General features: G+C 40.3%; 1 protein-coding gene and 1 pseudogene across 1 annotated transcript in view; one reads left to right on the top strand and one right to left on the bottom strand.

Annotated features, from left to right (window-relative positions):
• Window positions 1-19,168, bottom strand: part of TSC1 (TSC complex subunit 1) — a 49,994-nt gene that overhangs the window by 16,339 nt on the left and 14,487 nt on the right. Inside the window, exons 4-13 of the mRNA XM_045563675.1 lie at window positions 16,645-16,830; window positions 15,172-15,275; window positions 14,059-14,211; window positions 11,920-12,064; window positions 7,859-8,013; window positions 7,410-7,483; window positions 2,060-2,235; window positions 1,249-1,364; window positions 805-916; window positions 375-493 (exon numbers count right to left, since the gene is read on the bottom strand). Of these exons, the coding sequence (XP_045419631.1) occupies window positions 375-493; window positions 805-916; window positions 1,249-1,364; window positions 2,060-2,235; window positions 7,410-7,483; window positions 7,859-8,013; window positions 11,920-12,064; window positions 14,059-14,211; window positions 15,172-15,275; window positions 16,645-16,750 (1,260 nt within the window). The 5' untranslated portion in view covers window positions 16,751-16,830. The remainder of the gene's footprint in view (window positions 1-374; window positions 494-804; window positions 917-1,248; window positions 1,365-2,059; window positions 2,236-7,409; window positions 7,484-7,858; window positions 8,014-11,919; window positions 12,065-14,058; window positions 14,212-15,171; window positions 15,276-16,644; window positions 16,831-19,168) is intronic.
• LOC123646317 lies at window positions 8,317-10,310 on the top strand (annotated as a pseudogene).

Here is a 19,168-nt window from a genome sequence, read left to right as displayed (position 1 = left end):
CGAACATGTCAAGGAAGAATGCAATGCCCACTAGTATAGCTCAGTGCCTGCCTTGATTCAAGCTAAGGTGCCACCATTTTAGATGCCACTGTCTTTGTACGACCAGCACAAACTCCAGTGGAGGGCAAAGCAGCTTGGTGTGAATATGAGAATCTATTGGATTCTCTATTGGATTCTCTAAAAGGGTTTTTGGACTGCAGGGGTCAGCAGATCACAACTTGAAAGCTGTTATATGGTCTATTTTCAATTATTCTGAAATAAATCCATCATGTTTTAGGTCAGAATTTTATCTATTTGGCTCAATCAGGCTTCCCAAAACGAGGCTTGAAGCAAGTCACCGCGCTGGGCAGAGGGCAGCAGGCAGCTGCACTCACTTTCCTGGGGGGTGTGGCTGCGGCCTGCGGGAGTGAAATGTGCACGTAGTCATCGGCATGGCAGAGTGGGGCTGGAGGAGGAGAAGTTGCTGGGGTTCCCAGAGGAGTTCCTTTTCCACCTGCTCAGAGACAAGGGCAGAATATATATGAACACTGACCCCAACTATTACAAAAATTGCCAGCTCTTTTTCAGTCTAACATACTACATATAAAGCTGCTAGAGTTAATTTTCTGGGAATCTATATAAGTCTTTTTTTTTATATAGGCTTACTTTATACATTCTGAAAGCCCCAGAGGTTTGCAATAGGTGTCAAGAACAGATTGACAACTACAAGTAGTCCCCAAACTCACTATTAGATCTAAGAGACAGCTCCTATCATCAAAGGCAGCTCCAAACCAACCAGTCAAATACAACCTAAGACATACATACCAGTTGTACCAAAGACTTTACTGTAAGGGTGTGACAAATCAGGTGGGACATTTCCAGGAGAAGTTGGAGGAGTGGTCATACCACAAACCATAGATGGGCTCCAAAGAGTAGCCTGGGAAGTTAATAAAGTACATCAGCAATGGCAAGTGAATACTAAGTCATCCACAAGGTTCATATGCATGGTCAATGTTCAATTTAAATTTAGCATTTCCAACTTGAAAAAGGCATCTTATTAAAGCTTTATCAAGAGACAAGTTGCATTTTATAAATCAAGACTTTAAGATGCACCCGAGACAACACTAACTTTCTTTGCTACTATTATAGATTCTTAAAAGTGACTGCTGAAATGAGCACTGTGAAATTTTCCCAACCATGTACTTGACCCAAATGGTCAGCTTCACCGGAAAGTAAAGGAGAGAGCAGGCACATTATTTGACACTATACTTGTGGCGGCTCAGTTATCAGCCGTGTTGACGGGGAACTCAGAGTCTGAGGTAGCTGCCCTGGCGTATTTAACAACGTCAGCCGAGAAGTGGAGGAAGGGGTAGAAGTAGCACACCCTAAAATGAAAGGGAAGAAACACGGGGGTTAGTGTGTGTGTGGTTTTAGACTATTCTGATAAAAAATGACGGTCCTCTAGATCATTCAATAATATTCAATTCTCTATATTTAAAAAACCTGAGGGACTTCCTGCTATCCTTGGGGAAAAACATCATTTAAAAGATTCTTTAAATGCTCTTTGGACATAAAGTTCAATAAGGTTTGATGTCCAGGTAAGCCCCAGAATAACTTGAAAAGCACAATATGGATGACAGCTTCAGTGGGTGCAACTTACAGATAAAGCCTAGATTTTTATATGAATGCAATTCTAAATTGTCCAGACTAATTTAAACTGTGTCGGTGCTACAGCCCAGTAGGCCTCACTCCAAGTGTCTGAAGAGTAGAAAGATTCCCTTACGAGGCAGAGCCTAGACATCAAATACTTAAACCCATTTTCTTTGTTAAGTGTTGAAGACATATCACCAAATCTGTTGGCATACCATCAGGTAGGAGATCAAGCACATCTAAGTTAAACTTGAAGGAGAAATTAATTAGAAGAAAATGGAGACAAACGCAAATTTAAAATATTAGGGGAAAAGTTCCTAGTAGCTGAACTAAGTCTTACTCTAAGAAAAGAAAGTAACATCAACAAAGATAAACAATGCTTTGCAGAGACAAAATTGTAAAACAGATAAGTACCAAAGTCACTTTTTACCATAGCTATTCTGTGTGTCAACATAAGGGCTGGCGGTGATATCAGCTGAACGATGAAGAAAGCGGGCTGAGATCTGGTGAGACACAGAATAGCCATCTTCATACGAGGCTTCTGTAGGGTCCAGAGAGATTTTGGCACACTCTATTACAACATCATGAGTTTCTAATCTCTTCCACCTGTAAAAGGCAATCAAAGTCAAGAAATGCAAATTGTAATCCACTCAATTAATTCAATTAAATACTTGAGAGTGTCAACTCAGTGCCAGCTATGGAACTATGACAGCAAAGAACAAGGAAGAACCACACCAGCCCAAGTATGAAACAGCAATAGCATATGAATTTTTCAAATCCATACTCTCCCTATTTAAAATGGTCATATCACATTAACAGAAACTAATTTGAAACAAAAATCTCATCAAGAAAAGACTAGGCATAGCCTAAAAATAGAACATAAACTATGCAGAGAAGCCACCAGAGGAAAATCTCTGGGGCAACGGTAATCAGAGATCAGGGAGGCCTGGAAACTACCAATCAGCTAAGACTTATGGCCAACTTACACTGTTCTATCAAAGCCTCAAGATTCAAACCCGCCCCTAGTGCAGAAATACAGTACAGAAAGATAAACTAGAAAAGATATTTTAAAAATTGTCTAAAGATTCTTGTTATATGATCCACAGTTCCACTTCTAAGAATCTATCCTATAGAAATAGACATACATCAAGATGTACAAAAATGTTCAGCACAATACAGCTTGTAACAAAAAGAGAAGAAATAACCCAAAGTCAAACCAAAGGGATATATTCTATAGAAAAAAATAGTATTATACCACTATGAAAAAGCATGTGTTCAGCAGGTCAATGGTTGCCAGGAATGGGGGAGGAGACTGACCACAAAGGCCATGATGGAACCTTTTGGGTGGGAGGATTGCTTGAGGTCAGGAGTTTGAGACCAGCCTGAGCAACAAAAAGAGACCCTCCCCCACAAAAAAACAGAAAAATTAGCCAGGTGAGGTAGTGCACACCTATAGTCCCAGCTACTCAGGAGACTGAGGCAAGAGGATCACTCTAGCCTACGAGACAGGGCCTCATCTCAAAAAAAAAAAAAAAAAAATTAACAGAACATTTAAAATATGAATGCCTAATCAAGTATAAACTTTCTTTCTTTTGGACAATATAACTTCACTAAATGTGTTTCTAAGTGGTAAATTCCAGGAGAGATTTTCCTTTTCCGTTCCAAAGTTTACAGAGAACAGCATAGCAACACTAAGGACACTCCATGAGTTTACCCTAACAAGACGTTGCTCCCACACAACTGCTGGCGAATGCTCATTACATCTTAGATGCTGAAAATGTGGTATTAGATACAGAAATGAAGGCATCCAAGGTGTGGGGAGCACACAAGGTAGCTTCCCTCGGGTAAGCCTTTCGATTTCAGGGTTACATCTTCACTCACTCCCCAGTTCGTTACCTGTGGTACAAGGTTACTGGGGGCAGACTCCTCTTTACACACTCTCAGTATGACTGGACAGTGACTGAATGAGAGCCAGAGTCGAGACACTTATGTACACATAAGAAGATTGGTTTTAGAGAAGAAAATGAGAATCATAATAAGGTAGAAATACAGTTAAATGTTCTATTTTAGTCAAAGTAATGTATGTACTTATAAAATTTCCTTGATTCTTAAATGGACTTTTCATATTATTATCTCTGAAACTGTGAACTATAGTTAGCTGTGTGTTACTTTATTTGGTATTTTTTCTCAGATGTACATAAAATGTAAATATATCCAATGGCATCTTACATTCAATGAAATAGAGTAGTTTAAAAAGTCAATACAAGCATTCTGGGAGGCCGAGGAGGGTGGATCACTCAAGGTCAGGAGTTCGAGACCAGCCTGAGCAAGAGCGAGACCCTGTCTCTACTAAAAAAAAATAGAAAGAAATTATCTGGCCAACTAAAAATATATATAGAAAAAATTAGCTGGGCATGGTGGTGCATGCCTGTAGTCCCAGCTACTCGGGAGGCTGAGGCAGGAGGATCGCTTGAGTCCAGGAGTTTGAGGTTGCTGTGAGCTAGGCTGACACCACAGCACTCTAGCCCAGGCAAGAGAGTAAGACTCTCTCTCAAAAAAAAAAAAAACTGGACAAGGTATTCCAGAAATAGTTGAGAGCATGAGCACCATTCCAAACAAAGGGATTAAGTGAATGTATATATTCTGAATGCCAAGACCAACAATCCACCCCTCACCACCAGCCTCTTTCTCCCTAGTCGCAACCAGACTCTTATGAGCCTGAAGATCAGATGACTCTTTTTTAAAAAATTTAACCAGCTCAAGAAGAAAACAAAACTGACATCTCTAACAGATGCTCAGCTCAACATACAAAGAAGCTCAAAGTGAACAAGTCACACCATCGTGAACAAAGCTTTTTAGTCTCCCCATGCAAACGTAAGGAGATTACTGGATCTTTGCAGAAAGCCTCAAGGATTTAAAAAAAAAAACAAACAGAAAAGAAAGCAGCTTAGAAGAAACAGGTTATGCAGGGAAAGGAAACCTCTCTGAATATCAAAATATATATATTAATACACAAACTGGCCGGGCGCCGGTGGCTCATGCCTGTAATCCTAGCTCTGGGAGGCCGAGGCGGGTGGATCGCTCGAGGTCAGGAGTTCGAGACCAGCCTGAGCAAGAGTGAGACCCCGTCTCTACTAAAAATAGAAAGAAATTATCTGGCCAACTAAAAATATATATACAAAAAAATTAGCCGGGCATGGTGGCTCATGCCTGTAGTCCCAGCTACTCGGGAGGCTGAGGCAGTAGGATCGCTTAAGCCCAGGAGTTTGAGGTTGCTGTGAGCTAGGCTGATGCCACGGCACTCACTCTAGCCCGGGTAACAAAGCGAGACTCTGTCTCAAAAAAAAAAAAAAAAAAAAAAAAATATATATATATATATATATTAATACACAAACGCAATCATGTGTTGTTTAATGACAGTGATACATTCTAAGAAATACATCATTGGGCAATTTCATCATCATGTGAACATCACAGAGTGTACTTACACAAACCTAAATGGTATAGCCTACTACACACCTAGGCTATGTGGTATAGCTTATTCCTCCTAGGCTACAAACCTGTACAGCATATTACTATATCAAATACTGCAGGCAACTATAACATAATGGTAAGTACTTGCATATCTAGAAAAGGCACATGGTATTATGGTAAAAATAGGGTATTATAATCTATGGGACCACTGTGGTAAACATGGTCCATTACTGACTGAAATGTAGTTATGGGGCACATGACTGCACTAAGATTTCTAGCTGGAAAGACAGACACAATGGAGGAAAGAAAATCAAGCACAAAATAACTAAAGAAACTTTCCTAGAATTTAAAGAGCTTCTAGATTAAACAAGAATAGACTCATTCCAAGGCACATCACTAGGAAATTTCAGAATATTATGACAACAAAGAGAACACTCTACCAGCTCCCATAGAGCAAAATACAGCAGATACAGATGATCAGAAACAGAATGTCTTTGGATTTCAACAGCAACACTGGAAACAAGGTGGCCATGGAATAACACCTTCAAATTACTTAAATGAGCCCAACTCCCAACCTAGAAGTCTACACCCAGCCAAACAATTCAACAACTGCATCCTTCCTCAAAAAGCTACTAGAGGATATGTTCCATTGGAAAAAGAGCAAACTGAGAAAGAAGGCATGAGATACAGGAAATGGGAGATCCTGTGCAGGAGAGAGGCAGAGGGGAGCCCCATGAAAACAGGATGACAGGTGGGTACTAGGCACAGATGACAACCAGTTCAGATCAGAACAGACCTGCCAAGAGACAGGCAAGGTTGCAGGCCCTTATCAAAGATCCTGCTGCCCTGTGTGATCTTTTCAACCAAAGGACAGAGCCAGGTAACCCTGGCCTAGATAACTTGTCTAAACTTGGCTTGTCTTGAGTATATACTGATGGAGTTCCTACTCTCTCTTCTCTGCCAGATCGGCCAGGTACATTCATTTTATCCCACAGAAGAATTCTGCTGTGACCTATTCCTGAGAGCTTGAAGTGGCCAACACAGGGCAGTCTCCTCCCTCTGCCATATTTCAGTAGGACATCCAGTACCTAGCCCTTGCTAGGAGTCCTGCCAGATGCTCTGCCAAGGGTAAGCCATACGTTTCCCAGGCCTCACTAATGACCTTGTGCACTGGCTTCCCAGAAGGGGCTGTAAAGTCTCAAGGAAGGAAAACCCTGACCAAGACCCAGACACACTGGTCCTCCTCCCATCTTCTGGAAACCTTCATGTAACAGCGACAGAACTGCCCTTTCCTCAGCCAGGCTTTGCTTCCCAACCAGCTTTTCAAAACAAAACGCGGTAATACTATATAGAGTGAGAGAACGATTAATATAAAAAAGCAAGAATGGTAACTGTCTCTGAGGTGGGACAGAGAATAGGGAGAAAGGAGGCTTCTAAGGAACTGCTAATGTTCTACTTTTTAAGCCAGGTACTGGCTACATGTGTTGGTGTGTTATTAAATTGTACATACGCATTTGCTATAGTTCTCAACATATATCTCACAACAAGCTGTTTTAAGTTGACTAAGGCTCTGTGTAGCAGAGGCAGGCTTTGTAGAGAGGTAAAATTCGCAGTAGGGGAAGCAGGCAATGAGCTAGCTTTTTCAGTGGAGGACACTCAATGTCAATATGTGTGGGTCAGTTTCCCCAAAAATGGCTCCACCCCTTAGCAGGGAAGTATAAGCTAGAGAAGAGTAGAGGGAAGTCATGGAGCTTCCCACAGCTGTGTCTTTAAATTCTCTTTCATTCCCTCCCTGCAGTCTTGCCCTCAGCACCACTCTCCACCGTCCTGGTACTCTTAAATGAGGAGCCTCACAGGTTCAGTTTTTCCAGAGGACAAACCTGGGAACTTCTGCAGGGCCCCATGGAAGACAGTAGCCACCTGGCCAAGCAGGATGGAGACAGGGCCTCAGGGAGCCCAACCACTCAATACATGATGTTCTGCAACCTACTTGCCTTCAGCCACACACACTTCACCTCCTTCCTCACATATCACTGGCACCACCAAGGCACAAGCCTCTCTCGAGCTCTGGGGGACAGGCACTTGCACACTCTGCTGAATGAGCTATCAGGCCTCCAACTGTGAGGAATGTGTTACAGACTCATACAAGGGACTTAGCTGTGTAAGTCTTTCCAAATGGAATGATTCTGTAAGTAGAATATCTATATTCCCAAATAATCCCTCAACAGAGACATCACCTAGATCACATTTTCAATCTCTCAAGAGATTCTTTAGAATTCTGTCACTAGGTAGTTTAGTTTCTATACCTTCGAGGGTCCAGTTCATGGTCCTTGGATCCAGTCACTAATTCCGGATGAATTCGCACATGCTCCATCATTGGCTAGAAGAGTTTGGATTGACAAATTATAAAGGGCTGAATGTTTGTGGTATATTCAAACAGGAGAATATTATTTGACAACAAAAAGGAATGAAGTACTGATACATGTTACAACACGGATGAACCTCAAAAACATTATAGTAACTGAAAGATGCCACAAAAGACCACATACTATATAAGCCCATTTACATGAAATGTCCAGAATAGCCAAATTCATAAAGACAGAAAGTAGATTAGTGGTTGCCTAGGGATAAGGGGGTATTTGGGAGAAAGCGGAATTTCTTTTCAAAATTTCCCTACCACCTAATTCAAAAGGGATAAATACAGCCTGTCTAAATAGTATGCTACATGTCAAATAAACGAGCAGTTTTAATTTACCTTGACCACTTCTTCAAAAGTCTCCAGGTTTTCTTTCATACTATAGTGAGAACGCAGAAAGGAGACAAAGTTGCAAGGGTACATTCCGTACAGGCGATGAAAGAGCGCATACACACTGGCATGGAGATGGACGAGATAGACTTCTGCCACATGGCCTAAAAAAGGAAACCATTGAGAGAAGCCTCTTAGTTGGACACTGGACACAAGATTGAGCAAGACTGAGGTGTGTAAAACAGACATGAACACATGGCTGTCAGAATGACTTTTTCTATTTTTTTTTTTTTGGAGACAGGGGCTAGCTCTGTTGCCCAGGACAGAGTGCAGTAGCACGATCATAGCTCACTGCAGACTTGAGACTTTTTATTTATGTATACTCCCACCTCACTCCAAAGATAGTAAAAGTGGTTTCCTAAAATGCAAATCTGAACACAGCAGACATCCTCATTTAAAATCCACCAATGGATCCCTATGGCCTTTGGATAAACTCCAGTCTGCTGAGTGTGACCCATCAAGGCCCTTACTGATCCACTCTCTGCCCTCCTTTCCAGTCATTCCCCAGAAAGGATTCCAAACAGTCTTGCAGTACTGATCTTCATGATAGTTACTCTCCCTAAAATTGTAATTATAATACTTTTCTACTGCCAAATTCAGTATGAGTTTCTTAAGAGAAGGACTATCTTATCTCTGTATCCTCAGTGCTTTACACTATGCCTGGCATTTAATAAGCATTCAGTATTTGTGGAATGAATGTGTGAGAACCTTTTAAAATCAGCATGTAGTCTTAGATATATAGATTTACAACTAAGAGTTACAAAACTATTACCTAGAAATTAGCTTAAAGAGCAAAGAATGGGAGAAATTGAAAATTCAGTTAATTTAGCCTTACCTAGACCCTAAAGAAACCCCTGTGTCCACAGGGCACATAAAGGTCCTGCATAATAATGGACAGATTGCTCTTCTTCTCAGTCCCATATTGAACTTGAGTTGGAAGAAGTGAGTTTGGTCTTAAAATGGAGGTAGAAGGGTCACTCAGGTGCCCCTAGCCTGACTTTGGCCAAGGCCACTGCCGCCACCAGCAGGAGGAGGGCCATCTTCCAAAGGAACCAGAGCAGTTCAGAAAACCGTTCATTGGGGCCTGGGCTTTGAAACTACAGATGGTGGTTTAGGAGAACATTTTGAGAAATGGGGTACACTCATAGATTATGCAGTGGAGAGACCCCCAAACGAAACGTTCCAGGGGCTTTGGTTTTGTGATTGACTTTTGTGTTGAAGAGGTGGATGCAGCAATGTGTTCTCGGCCACACAGGCTGATGGGCAGTTGGCAGAACCAGAGAGCTGTTTCTAGAGAGGATTTCACAGAATCTGTCTCTAGAGAGGCTTTACAGAAAGCCTAATGCCCATCTAATAGTGAAGAAAATTTTTGCTGGTTTTTTAATTTTTATTTTTTGAGAGAAGGTCTTGCTCTGTTGCCCTGTCTAGAATGCAGTGGCATCATCATAACTTACTTCAACCTCAAATTCCTGGGCTCAAGCAATCCTCCTGCTTCAGCCTCCAGGATAGCTGGGACCATAGGCGCACGCCACACCCAGCTAATTTTTCTATTTTTTGTAGAGACAGGAGTCTCAGTCTTGCTTAGGCCAGTCTCAAACTCCTGACCTTGAGGAATTCTCCCATTTCAGCCTCCCAAAGTGCTGGGATACAGGTGTGAGCCACTGCACCCAGCCTACTGGTGGTTTTAAAGAAAATACAGAAGAATATATTAATAACTTGAGAGACTACTTTGAAAAGTATGGCAAGACTGAAACCATAGAAGTTACGGAAGACAGAGTAGGAAAAAGAGAGGATTTGCTTTTGTTAACCTTTGAATAGCATGATACAGTTGATAAAATTGTTGTTCAGAAACACCACACTCTTAATGGGCATAACTGTGACATGAAAAAGGCCCTTTCTAAACAAGAGATGTAGTCTGCTGGATCACAAAGAGGTCGTGGAGGTGGATATGGCAACTTTATGGGTCATGGAGGAAACTTTGGAGGTGGTGGAGGTAATTTTGGCCGTGGTGGACACTTTGGTGGAAGAGGAGGCTATGGTGGCAGAGGTGGTAGCAATGAGGTTTAGTTACAGAGGATGTGATGGTGACAACTATAGCAGTGGTCCTTTATAGTAGTAGAGGGGCTATGGTGGTGGTAGACCAGGATATGGAAACCAAGGTGGTGGATATAGTGGCAGGGGTAGCTGATATGATGGTTACGACGAAGGAGAAAATTTTGGCAGTGGTAACTATGGTGGTGGTGGGAACTATGATGATTCTGGAAATTACAGTGGACAACAGCAATCAAATTACGGACCCACGAAAGGGGGCAGTTCTGGTGGAAGAGATGTAGACAGTCCCTATGGTGGTGGTCATAGATCTAACAGTGGAGGTGGTGGACATGGTAGCAGAAGGTTCTAAAAACAGCAGAAAAGGGCTATAGTTCTTAGCAGGAAAGAGAGCGAAGAGTTGTCAGGACAGCTGCAGCTTAAGCAGGCCTGTCATAACCATAGTTTACAGAAAGTGCAAGTATCAATTAATGCAATGCAGTATCAATTAGATGTACAATCCTGAGGTCTTTTATCTGTTGTAGTTTTGTCTTTTTCTTTGCATTATATCAGGTATATTGCCTGTAAATTGTGACAAGTGGTACCAGGAATAAAAAATTAAGGAATTTTTAATTTTAAAAAAAATGAACCGGCTGGGCGTGGTGGTTCACGCCTGTAATCTTAGCACACTGGGAGGCCGAGATGGGAGGATCCTTTGAGCTCAGGAGTTCAAGACCAGCCTGAGCCAAGAACAAGACACCATCTCTACTGAAAAAAAAAAAAAAAAAAAATAGAAAGAAATTAGCTGGACAACTAAAAATATATAAAGTTAGCCGGGCATGGTGGCGCATGCCTATAGTCCCAGCTACTTGGGAGGCTGAGGCAGTAGGATTGCTTGAGCCCAGCAATTTAAGGTTGCTGTGAGCTAGGCTGACACCACGGCATTCTACCCTGGGCAAGAGAGGAAGACTCAGTCTCAAAAAAAAAAAAAAAAAAAGATCCATTTCTTTCTCCCCAAGAAGATCCTGCTAAATAAGCTGGCACCACATGGACCTGGGCTTGTTATTTAATCCTACACAGGAAGCCACAGCATTCTGTCTCACAGGTCTTACATATTTTACCCTTTTGATATGAATATCACATGCTGGGATTACCTAAAGATTCTAAATTTCACACGCTTACAGCTGCTGAATCACTTTGATAGAGCTATGCTACCTGCCAGTATGAAAAAACCCACTGCGTTTGGAACTGGAATGCTAATTAGGACATGCTCCATTTCCCTCCTCCTTCTATAGATACGATGAACAAGTTCTCAGACCAGATGTTTGTGTTCTATCACAACAGAGTACGACAAAAATGTTCCACAAGCTTAGTCCTATACGCTGCCATGTAGATGGAAGCTGTTTTCTAGACTAACTACCAAAAATCAGTTAAGTTTTACATCCCACCACTCAATTTCTCTGACACCAGTCCTTTTAAGCCAATAGAATAAGGAAGGTATCTCAACAGTCATGCTTCTTACATGTGTCTATAGTGGACATGCCCAAGGTACTGCCTCATCTGTCTAGTGAAAACCATTCATTTCAGCTATAAATTTTACATGCCCATTCCTTACAGCTGCGGTCCCTAACCCCCAGGCCACAGAGCTTTACCCCACCCCACAACATACCCATGGAAAAATTGTCTTCCATGAAACTTAAGAATGGGGTGAGGCAGGGGGGTGGGGAGGTACAGCAGAAGGTGAGCGGTGAGCAAGCGAAAGCCAAGCTTCATCTATACAGCCACTCCCCATTGCTCACATCGCCACCTGAGCTCCGCCTCCTCCCGCAACCCACCCCCAATCCATGGAAAAATTGTCTTCCATGAAACCAGTCCCTGGTGCCAAATGGTTGGAGACCACTGCCTTACAGCACATGACCTATTAATCAATAATGAAAGCATTCACCTAGTAAGATCTGGCGGGTACATAAGGAGATCCATACCTGGTTTCTTCAGGCACCAAGATGAAAGGCGGCCAAAAATATCAAAGAAATCAAGAAGGTGCTGTTTCCCAGACTGTGGGATCATTGGGAGCATGGTTATCAACACCAAGACACCTGTTGTGAGGACGACCACGTCGGTGTCCATCTGCAGAAGGAAGGGTCAAACAAGAAACCCGTCAGGAAGAGCACCAGGATCAGCACTGCACGGTATGTGATGAGGCTCTAAATACTGAGGGAATCACAGATCAGAAGTTCACTCACATGCTCATTTCCTGTCCCTAAGGATTTTGAGGGGACATTAAAACAGACTGAATGGAAAAATTGCTGAGTCCTGGCTCTACCGCAGTGAGCCTGTGAGAACCACTTACAATACACCTATACAGATGCATCTGGGAGATGAGCTTAAACTGGACCTGGGGACTCGCAAGGCCTGAAGCCTTAGGATGTTTTATTTATAGCACTTGGATGAAAGCACAAGAAGTTGCTTTTTAACAGAACACAGGAATGCTGCTCTGTTTTCATTCATTGAACCACACCCTAAGATATTTACTTTTTGTTATGTCAATTAAAAAAAAGAACACCACACAATGACAAGTAATTCCATATTTTTTAAATGACTACGACAGAAGAATAACTGAAGAAGAAATTACTAACATATAGTGCTATAAAGAAATATAGCACTAACAAGTCAACTTAATGGCTCACTTCATTGCAATATTTAAAGATCAGCAAATTAAAAAGATATGGAAACCTCTGGCCATGCCTATAGTTTAAGTCAAATAACTTTAGGCTAATCGAAGACATTTAACATCCAATGGATGATGAATCAACTCTGACTAGCCACAGAGCTCACCCCACCCATAATTAAATCATGGCTCTTTGCCAAGTAGCTGAGGTTCAGATTTATAAAACAAGATAGTAATCAAAAGACTACCATGCAGGCTAAGACATCCATTATTCCTATTAGAAAAGGAATCTACAAATCTGGAAATATAGCTTTAAATATACTTAATTTTTATTATCAAGCACCAAGCCTTTTGTTATGGCAGATATCTAGTAAGATGATTTGGGTAGGAGAATTGAAAATATAATGGGAATATATAATGATTCCTGCAAAAAGAACTAACTAATTTCATTTATCATAACATTCTAACTGAAGACCTGGGTAATAGTCTGTGATTAATATTCAAAGCTTACCCTTTTGGAAAGGATAAGTATTTTGCTATCTGAACTAAATGTTGTGCCTTAAAACTGGATTATATTCTCATCAACCCATTTACTTAAAAAATATTAAGTTGTTAAAACTGTTCCTGTTTTTTCTTAACATTAACTATATATTTTTATACTACCCTATCAATGTGACTCCTTGTGACCCACCTCTAGGGATAATAAAACAATTACCCTTCTTGGCAGACACAAAAATCAATGTGCATGGTGCTGTATCAGATGAATCCAATGGCACTGCCATCCTGGAACAAACACTACTGGACAGTTTCATGTCTCTGTGAGGTACAGGCAGTTAATATTAACCACATTTTCTTATTTTATAGATAGGAAACAAGTCCAGGAACTAAAAGAGATTAAGCAAATAGCTCTGAGTATTGCAGCAAGCCACTGTTATAACTAAAACCATAAAGTTCTACTTAGGTTTTGACTCCCTGTGTAGAAAATACACTAAATTTAGTGCAAAAACAGAATATAACTCAGTAAGACCAATAAAATCTCAATTATAGCTGCAACCAGAACATACTCCTAAATGGTTAAAAGAAAGTTAAAGCCATTTTTCTATTGGCTAAAAGAGAATTTAGAAACAGGGATTCCCAAAAGAGACTCCAGCATATTTTTAACTGAGGGAAGGCTCAACGATGAAATCAAAGACGTCTGGAATAATGTAACATTGAACCCATCTGATTGAAATTTTACCATATTTGGTTAACAAGATATTTGACAGTCATTGTGATATACTTGAGAACTTACTAAGTACCAACTCTCCACTGTATTACATTTGAGAAAAACCAAATGCCTAGAAGTTTATAAATTCTAAAAGTTAAAATCTAGCTTGCTAGTTTTAAGTCACTAAAAATTTCAGAAACTATACTCATAAAGCCATTTCATTCAAATCCTTTACAAACATCCTACCTTGAGACATTTTAGTAAAGAAGGCAAAAGAGGTGCTTGAGAGAGCTTATGCTTCCACGATGGCTGTAGTCTTATGACATGCCCCAGTAACGAAAGGATGGATAAACGAGTGGCGGCTTTGCCCACATATTCATTAATTTTGTCCAAGAGGTGCTGAAAATGTAATAAAAGAACAAGGAAAATGCTCACATGATGTATGGAGTTGACAAAAATAAAGGCAGCAATGATGTACTCGAGTATCTCAAGTTTTCCCGCTGATGTAAAGCGAGGACCAAGCAGGTAAAGAGATAAAATTCAAGAATTTTTAAAACATATTAGCAAACAAACATTGCTGCATTTGGCCTGAGAGGGGTCAGCCAGTCTACAATTCATGAAAAAGATCCCCATGATACAGATCTGCAAGGGGGAGGAGACTTCACAGCCCCTCTCTCAGAAAGACAAAGAGGCCACTTATTACTAAAGCAACTCAGCCCACATGGTTTGGACCCAAATATAAATCAGGTAGGAGAAGTTACAATTCAGCCCACAGTAAAGAAAAAAACAAGATGTATTACGAAAGGCACACAATGGCAAGCTCTTCAAATCCTAGTGAAGTAGCTCTCATACACAAACTCAAGACTTACCAAAGTCTGCAATTACAGTGCTTTGTTAGCTGTTTACCACAAACAAAAATAAAAACAAAAGGAAAACACAAAGGAGCCCTCCAAGTGCTTGGTGCTAGGAAACAGGACTCGTTCATTTGCCATGTTAATTACCTGCACTTAGATATTCCCATATTGATAAAAGCCTAAAAATTCTATCGAAAGCATGGTTTGAAAGATGGGTACCTATGGGTCAAATCGTCACCATACAATTACAGTATTGGAATTATTAGATTTCTTTAGACAACAATATCTTTAAAAAACCTCTAAAATACGTTTTATTTTGTAAGCTCTTCAGGAAACATGGGTCCTACAAGTTATTTTCCTATGCAGTTATAATCTGGGAACAATGTCACCTGTGGCACATAGAAATTAAAAGAATAAGCTCTGGACAAACTGCACAGTGGATTTGCATAGAAGCTGTTACACTACTCTTAGAGAATGTAATGCCCTATTATATTTCAGTGCTTACCTTATCATGTGGCTCTTGCAAGGTCGTCAGGATGTGCAATACCGGCTGAGAATTGGTTTCCAGGTAATAATCCACCAAGGTGTTTACAAGCATAGGACCACGGTCTAAATAAAGAAAAGGGCTATTTATGATACTTATTTCCTTTAACATTCTAAATTTACCTCAAATAGTTGCCTGTCACAAATCCAGAAAATGTTTCTTTGTATGTTACCAAAAGTTCTATGTAGCACTGTATTTCTGTCTCATTTATTTAGGTTTAACAATAGGATAATTCCAAGGTTATGTGCGTCAATAGCCATAAATGCATATGAAATGCTATCTGTTAATTCTTTTAATTACAAAAAATAATCTACGTCCACTGTTAAAAATGCAGACTATATAAAAGTACGTAAGATAAAAGTGAAAGCCCTCCTTACCTTCTTGCCTCCCAACCCATTCTTGAGATTGCACCCTTAAGTTTCCTATGTGTCATTTCAAACCCCTTCCTACTTCCATAATCACACAAACGTGTATAGCCCCCATGCCCACACAGATACAGTTTGCATACATGTATGTTCTTTCCACTTAAGGTGTTGTAAACACTTTCCCATGTCAGCGACTATGACCTCTATTTCATTCTTTTTTTTTTTTTTTTTAAGAGAATGGGGGTCTCACTCTGTCAGCCAGGCTGGAGTGCAGTAGCACATTTATAGCTCACTGCATCCTCAAACTCAAGGCCTCCAGCGATCTTCCTGCCTCAGCCTCCCAAATCCTGGGACTACAAGCATGCACCACTGCACCCAGCTTTATCTCATTCTTTTTACTGACCTCCTAGCGCCGCCCCCTGTGTGGCTCTATATAGTTTAACCATTTACCTACTGAAGGATACTGGGCTTTTCCAATTTTTTACTGTATTTCATTCACGGATATAAGATACGGATGCCTACAAGTGGGTCAAATGGTATGTTTTTGAATTGATGACAGGGGACTCCAAAAAGGCTGAACACAATTTATACTCCTGCTAACACTGCCCGTTTCTATGATCAGTATTTGATTTTTGCCAACCTGGTAAGCAAAAGAGGGTACTGTTTAAATTTGTATTTCTCAGATTAAAGAGAGGTTAAACACTTCATATTAAAAACACATATACGATTTACAGTTGAAATGATACGTTTGGTACGTGCTTTAGAGTATTTGGAGGGTAGTGGAGAGTCAGGGAGGTAGGACTAAGCAAGAAAGGCAGAAGTGCTGATACCGGGTTCATGGGGTTCACCGTACAACTCTCTCTTACTTCTGTCTTGGTGTATATTATTTCCATAATTAAAAGTTTCGAACACATACAGAGTGAATCAACCAATGTATGCTCTCTTTTGGTGATTTAAAAAACTCTTCAGAAGATGAAAACTAAAATTTACCAGCAGGATTCTATTCAGCTCTAGGTCAATCTCTTCTTTTTAGCAGATAAGCTTAAAAGGGATTTTTTACTTTGCTAACCAGAACTGAGGTTCTCCTTAAAGGCAGCTGTCACGTCATCTCGCACACCCAGTGTGGGGGAATCCAGCATGGAGAGGAGCTCCCCGACGTTCGCTTGTTGGGCCATCCTCTTACACGAATGTGCTGCACCGGCTCCAGGACGTGCATTAAAGGTTCTGAAGGCTCTTCATTGGGGCTACTACCAGACTGAGAAAAAAGAAGACGAACACTGTGACTAAATGGCCCCATTCTCCCCCACAAAAACCTACCTATAAATCAGTGAATGTGTCCAATGCAGTGAAAAGTTTGGCCAGAACCTTCTGATTCAAACAATCAGTTTGGCTGGTAAAAGAAGATACAGTGTATGAATAATTCTTTCGCAAATTTATGAAGAAAAGTTCCATGGAATGCAACAATCAGAGAATAACCTAAAAAACTGATAACAGTAAGCCTGATCATCACAGCAACTTAATGACAGGGTCATATACATAAGTTTTTATTCCTACTTCTAATTCGACCTTGGGTTTTGGCTAAGACTATGTTTATGTTTCAAATCATTGATCTAAAAAGACAAACTGTTTTCAGAAAAAGAGCTAAAAGCATACTAATTCCTTCTTGACAATCTCATCAATACCTAAAAGTTAGTACAGCTGGTTAGATCACAAGCCCATTAAGTCTAACACCTAGCATGAACCAAGGATCACTTCTGTTTTAGTGTACGCTACTTGTCCTGGTCATCTAGTGCACACCCAAATGCCACTGGTTACAGGGAAAGATTTGATACCATCAGGGCAAACCTTCAAAAACTTAACCTTCAAAATCCCAGCTCTTTATGGTAGTGGAACAGCTGCCTTATCTAGATATACAAAAGCAACTCATTCCCCAAGTGTTACTATATACACTTATGATTGATTATTTCTCCCCAGTTTAGTCTCTGAAGCTGTATTTGTAAAAACAAGTCACAATAGTTCCCATTCATAAGACAGGTACTATATACTTTTTACAGACAGCATTGAATATACTCCTTATACTACTACCATGTGAGCGGTACTTTTGTTCCCACTGTACAGGGAGAGGAATAGCCATTTGCTCTGGGTCACAGAACTAGCAAGAGGCAAAACCAAAAGAGAAGAATTGGTATATGAACCCACATATGCCTGACTCCAAAGCCCTAAGCCCTTAAACGTACAGAATATTAAGCTAACTTGTGGTTCTGATTATCACAGCAACTGTGAGGTAAGTAGGCATTGTCCTGTTTTACCAATGGTAGTAATGTGAATACCCAAAAAGGATAAATAATGTTGTCAAGATCACATGGTAAAGCAGAACTTAAATGGCCCAACTCCCAGACCTTATCCATGATTGTACATGTCATTTGCAGGCATATTAAAATATATTCTTATATGCTTTTCTTTGAGTAAGCAAAAGTAGCAGTTCTTAAGCTTCAGTGTGCATCAAAACCACCTAGGATGCTTGCTGGAAATGCAATTTCCTGGGCTCATTCCAAGACTGAATTTTGGGGCTCAGGAATCTGAATGTTAATAAAGCACCCCAGGTGATTCTTATATAAGTAATACACAAGTCCTATATGAGAAACATTACGCTAAAGAAAAATCCAACTTAAGCTCCTTCTGCAAGGATGCCAAGTTTAAATTAGCAATGACCCCAGAAACTGTCAAATATTAACTTAATATCATCTATGCTCTCATTTAATTACAACCTGACTGTAATTAAATGAAAGCCACTGATTTGGCTCTTGGTAAACCAGAAGTTCAGTAGCCAGAAAAAAATTAAAACGTCTAAATGCAGTTTTGAGAGCAAATCATGATGTAGGAAGCTGCTGGCTCATACCTATAAATATAAATCTTACAGATAAATCACAAAGGAAGTTAATTTCAAAGGGCTCAGAAATGTGAGACCACAACTGGTAAGATTTTATTGTAAGAGTTCAAAACAAATTTCATCTTATTCTGAGTTGAATTAAATTAAACTTATAAATGAAGATAATACCAACCTGACAGGTTTACTGTTCATTGAGAAAATTAAATGAGATAATGTATGTAAAGAAATTAGCACAGTACGTGGCACAAATAAATACTCACTGAAACAGTGCATGTATATTATCATAAAAAATAATAGTAAAAACATTTGGGCCACTACTTTCAAGATGACTTTTTAATAGCACATTTATCTAACTAACCCCCACATTTATTTCTACTTCAGGTAAATCACAAATGATTCTCAATTAGTGATAAAGAATGCAGTTCACAAATTTAAAATTATTTTATTCCTAAGTTTGGTTTTGTTCCAGTAAAATTGCTACTTACCTACTCTCAGCCTAATGAGACTCTGAGCTTGCCTTCTGTCCATTCAGAAGACGACAGCATGAGGCCAGGTCCTCAATGCAGGCTGCCCCACAGCACAGTGACAGGGGCTCAACTTTAAAGGAGGAGGTTCCCATCCTGTCAACTTGGCGACTGTAGGGGCTAACTGGCTTGGGCTACCTCGCTTGTTTTTCAGAAGGTTTTATTCCAAAACACATTAG

This window comes from Lemur catta, chromosome 10 (genome assembly GCF_020740605.2).
Source record: "Lemur catta isolate mLemCat1 chromosome 10, mLemCat1.pri, whole genome shotgun sequence".
Classification (NCBI taxonomy): Eukaryota; Metazoa; Chordata; class Mammalia; order Primates; family Lemuridae; genus Lemur; species Lemur catta.
The sequence above is the reverse complement of the archived record's forward strand: the minus strand, read 5'-3'. Positions and strand labels throughout refer to the sequence as shown.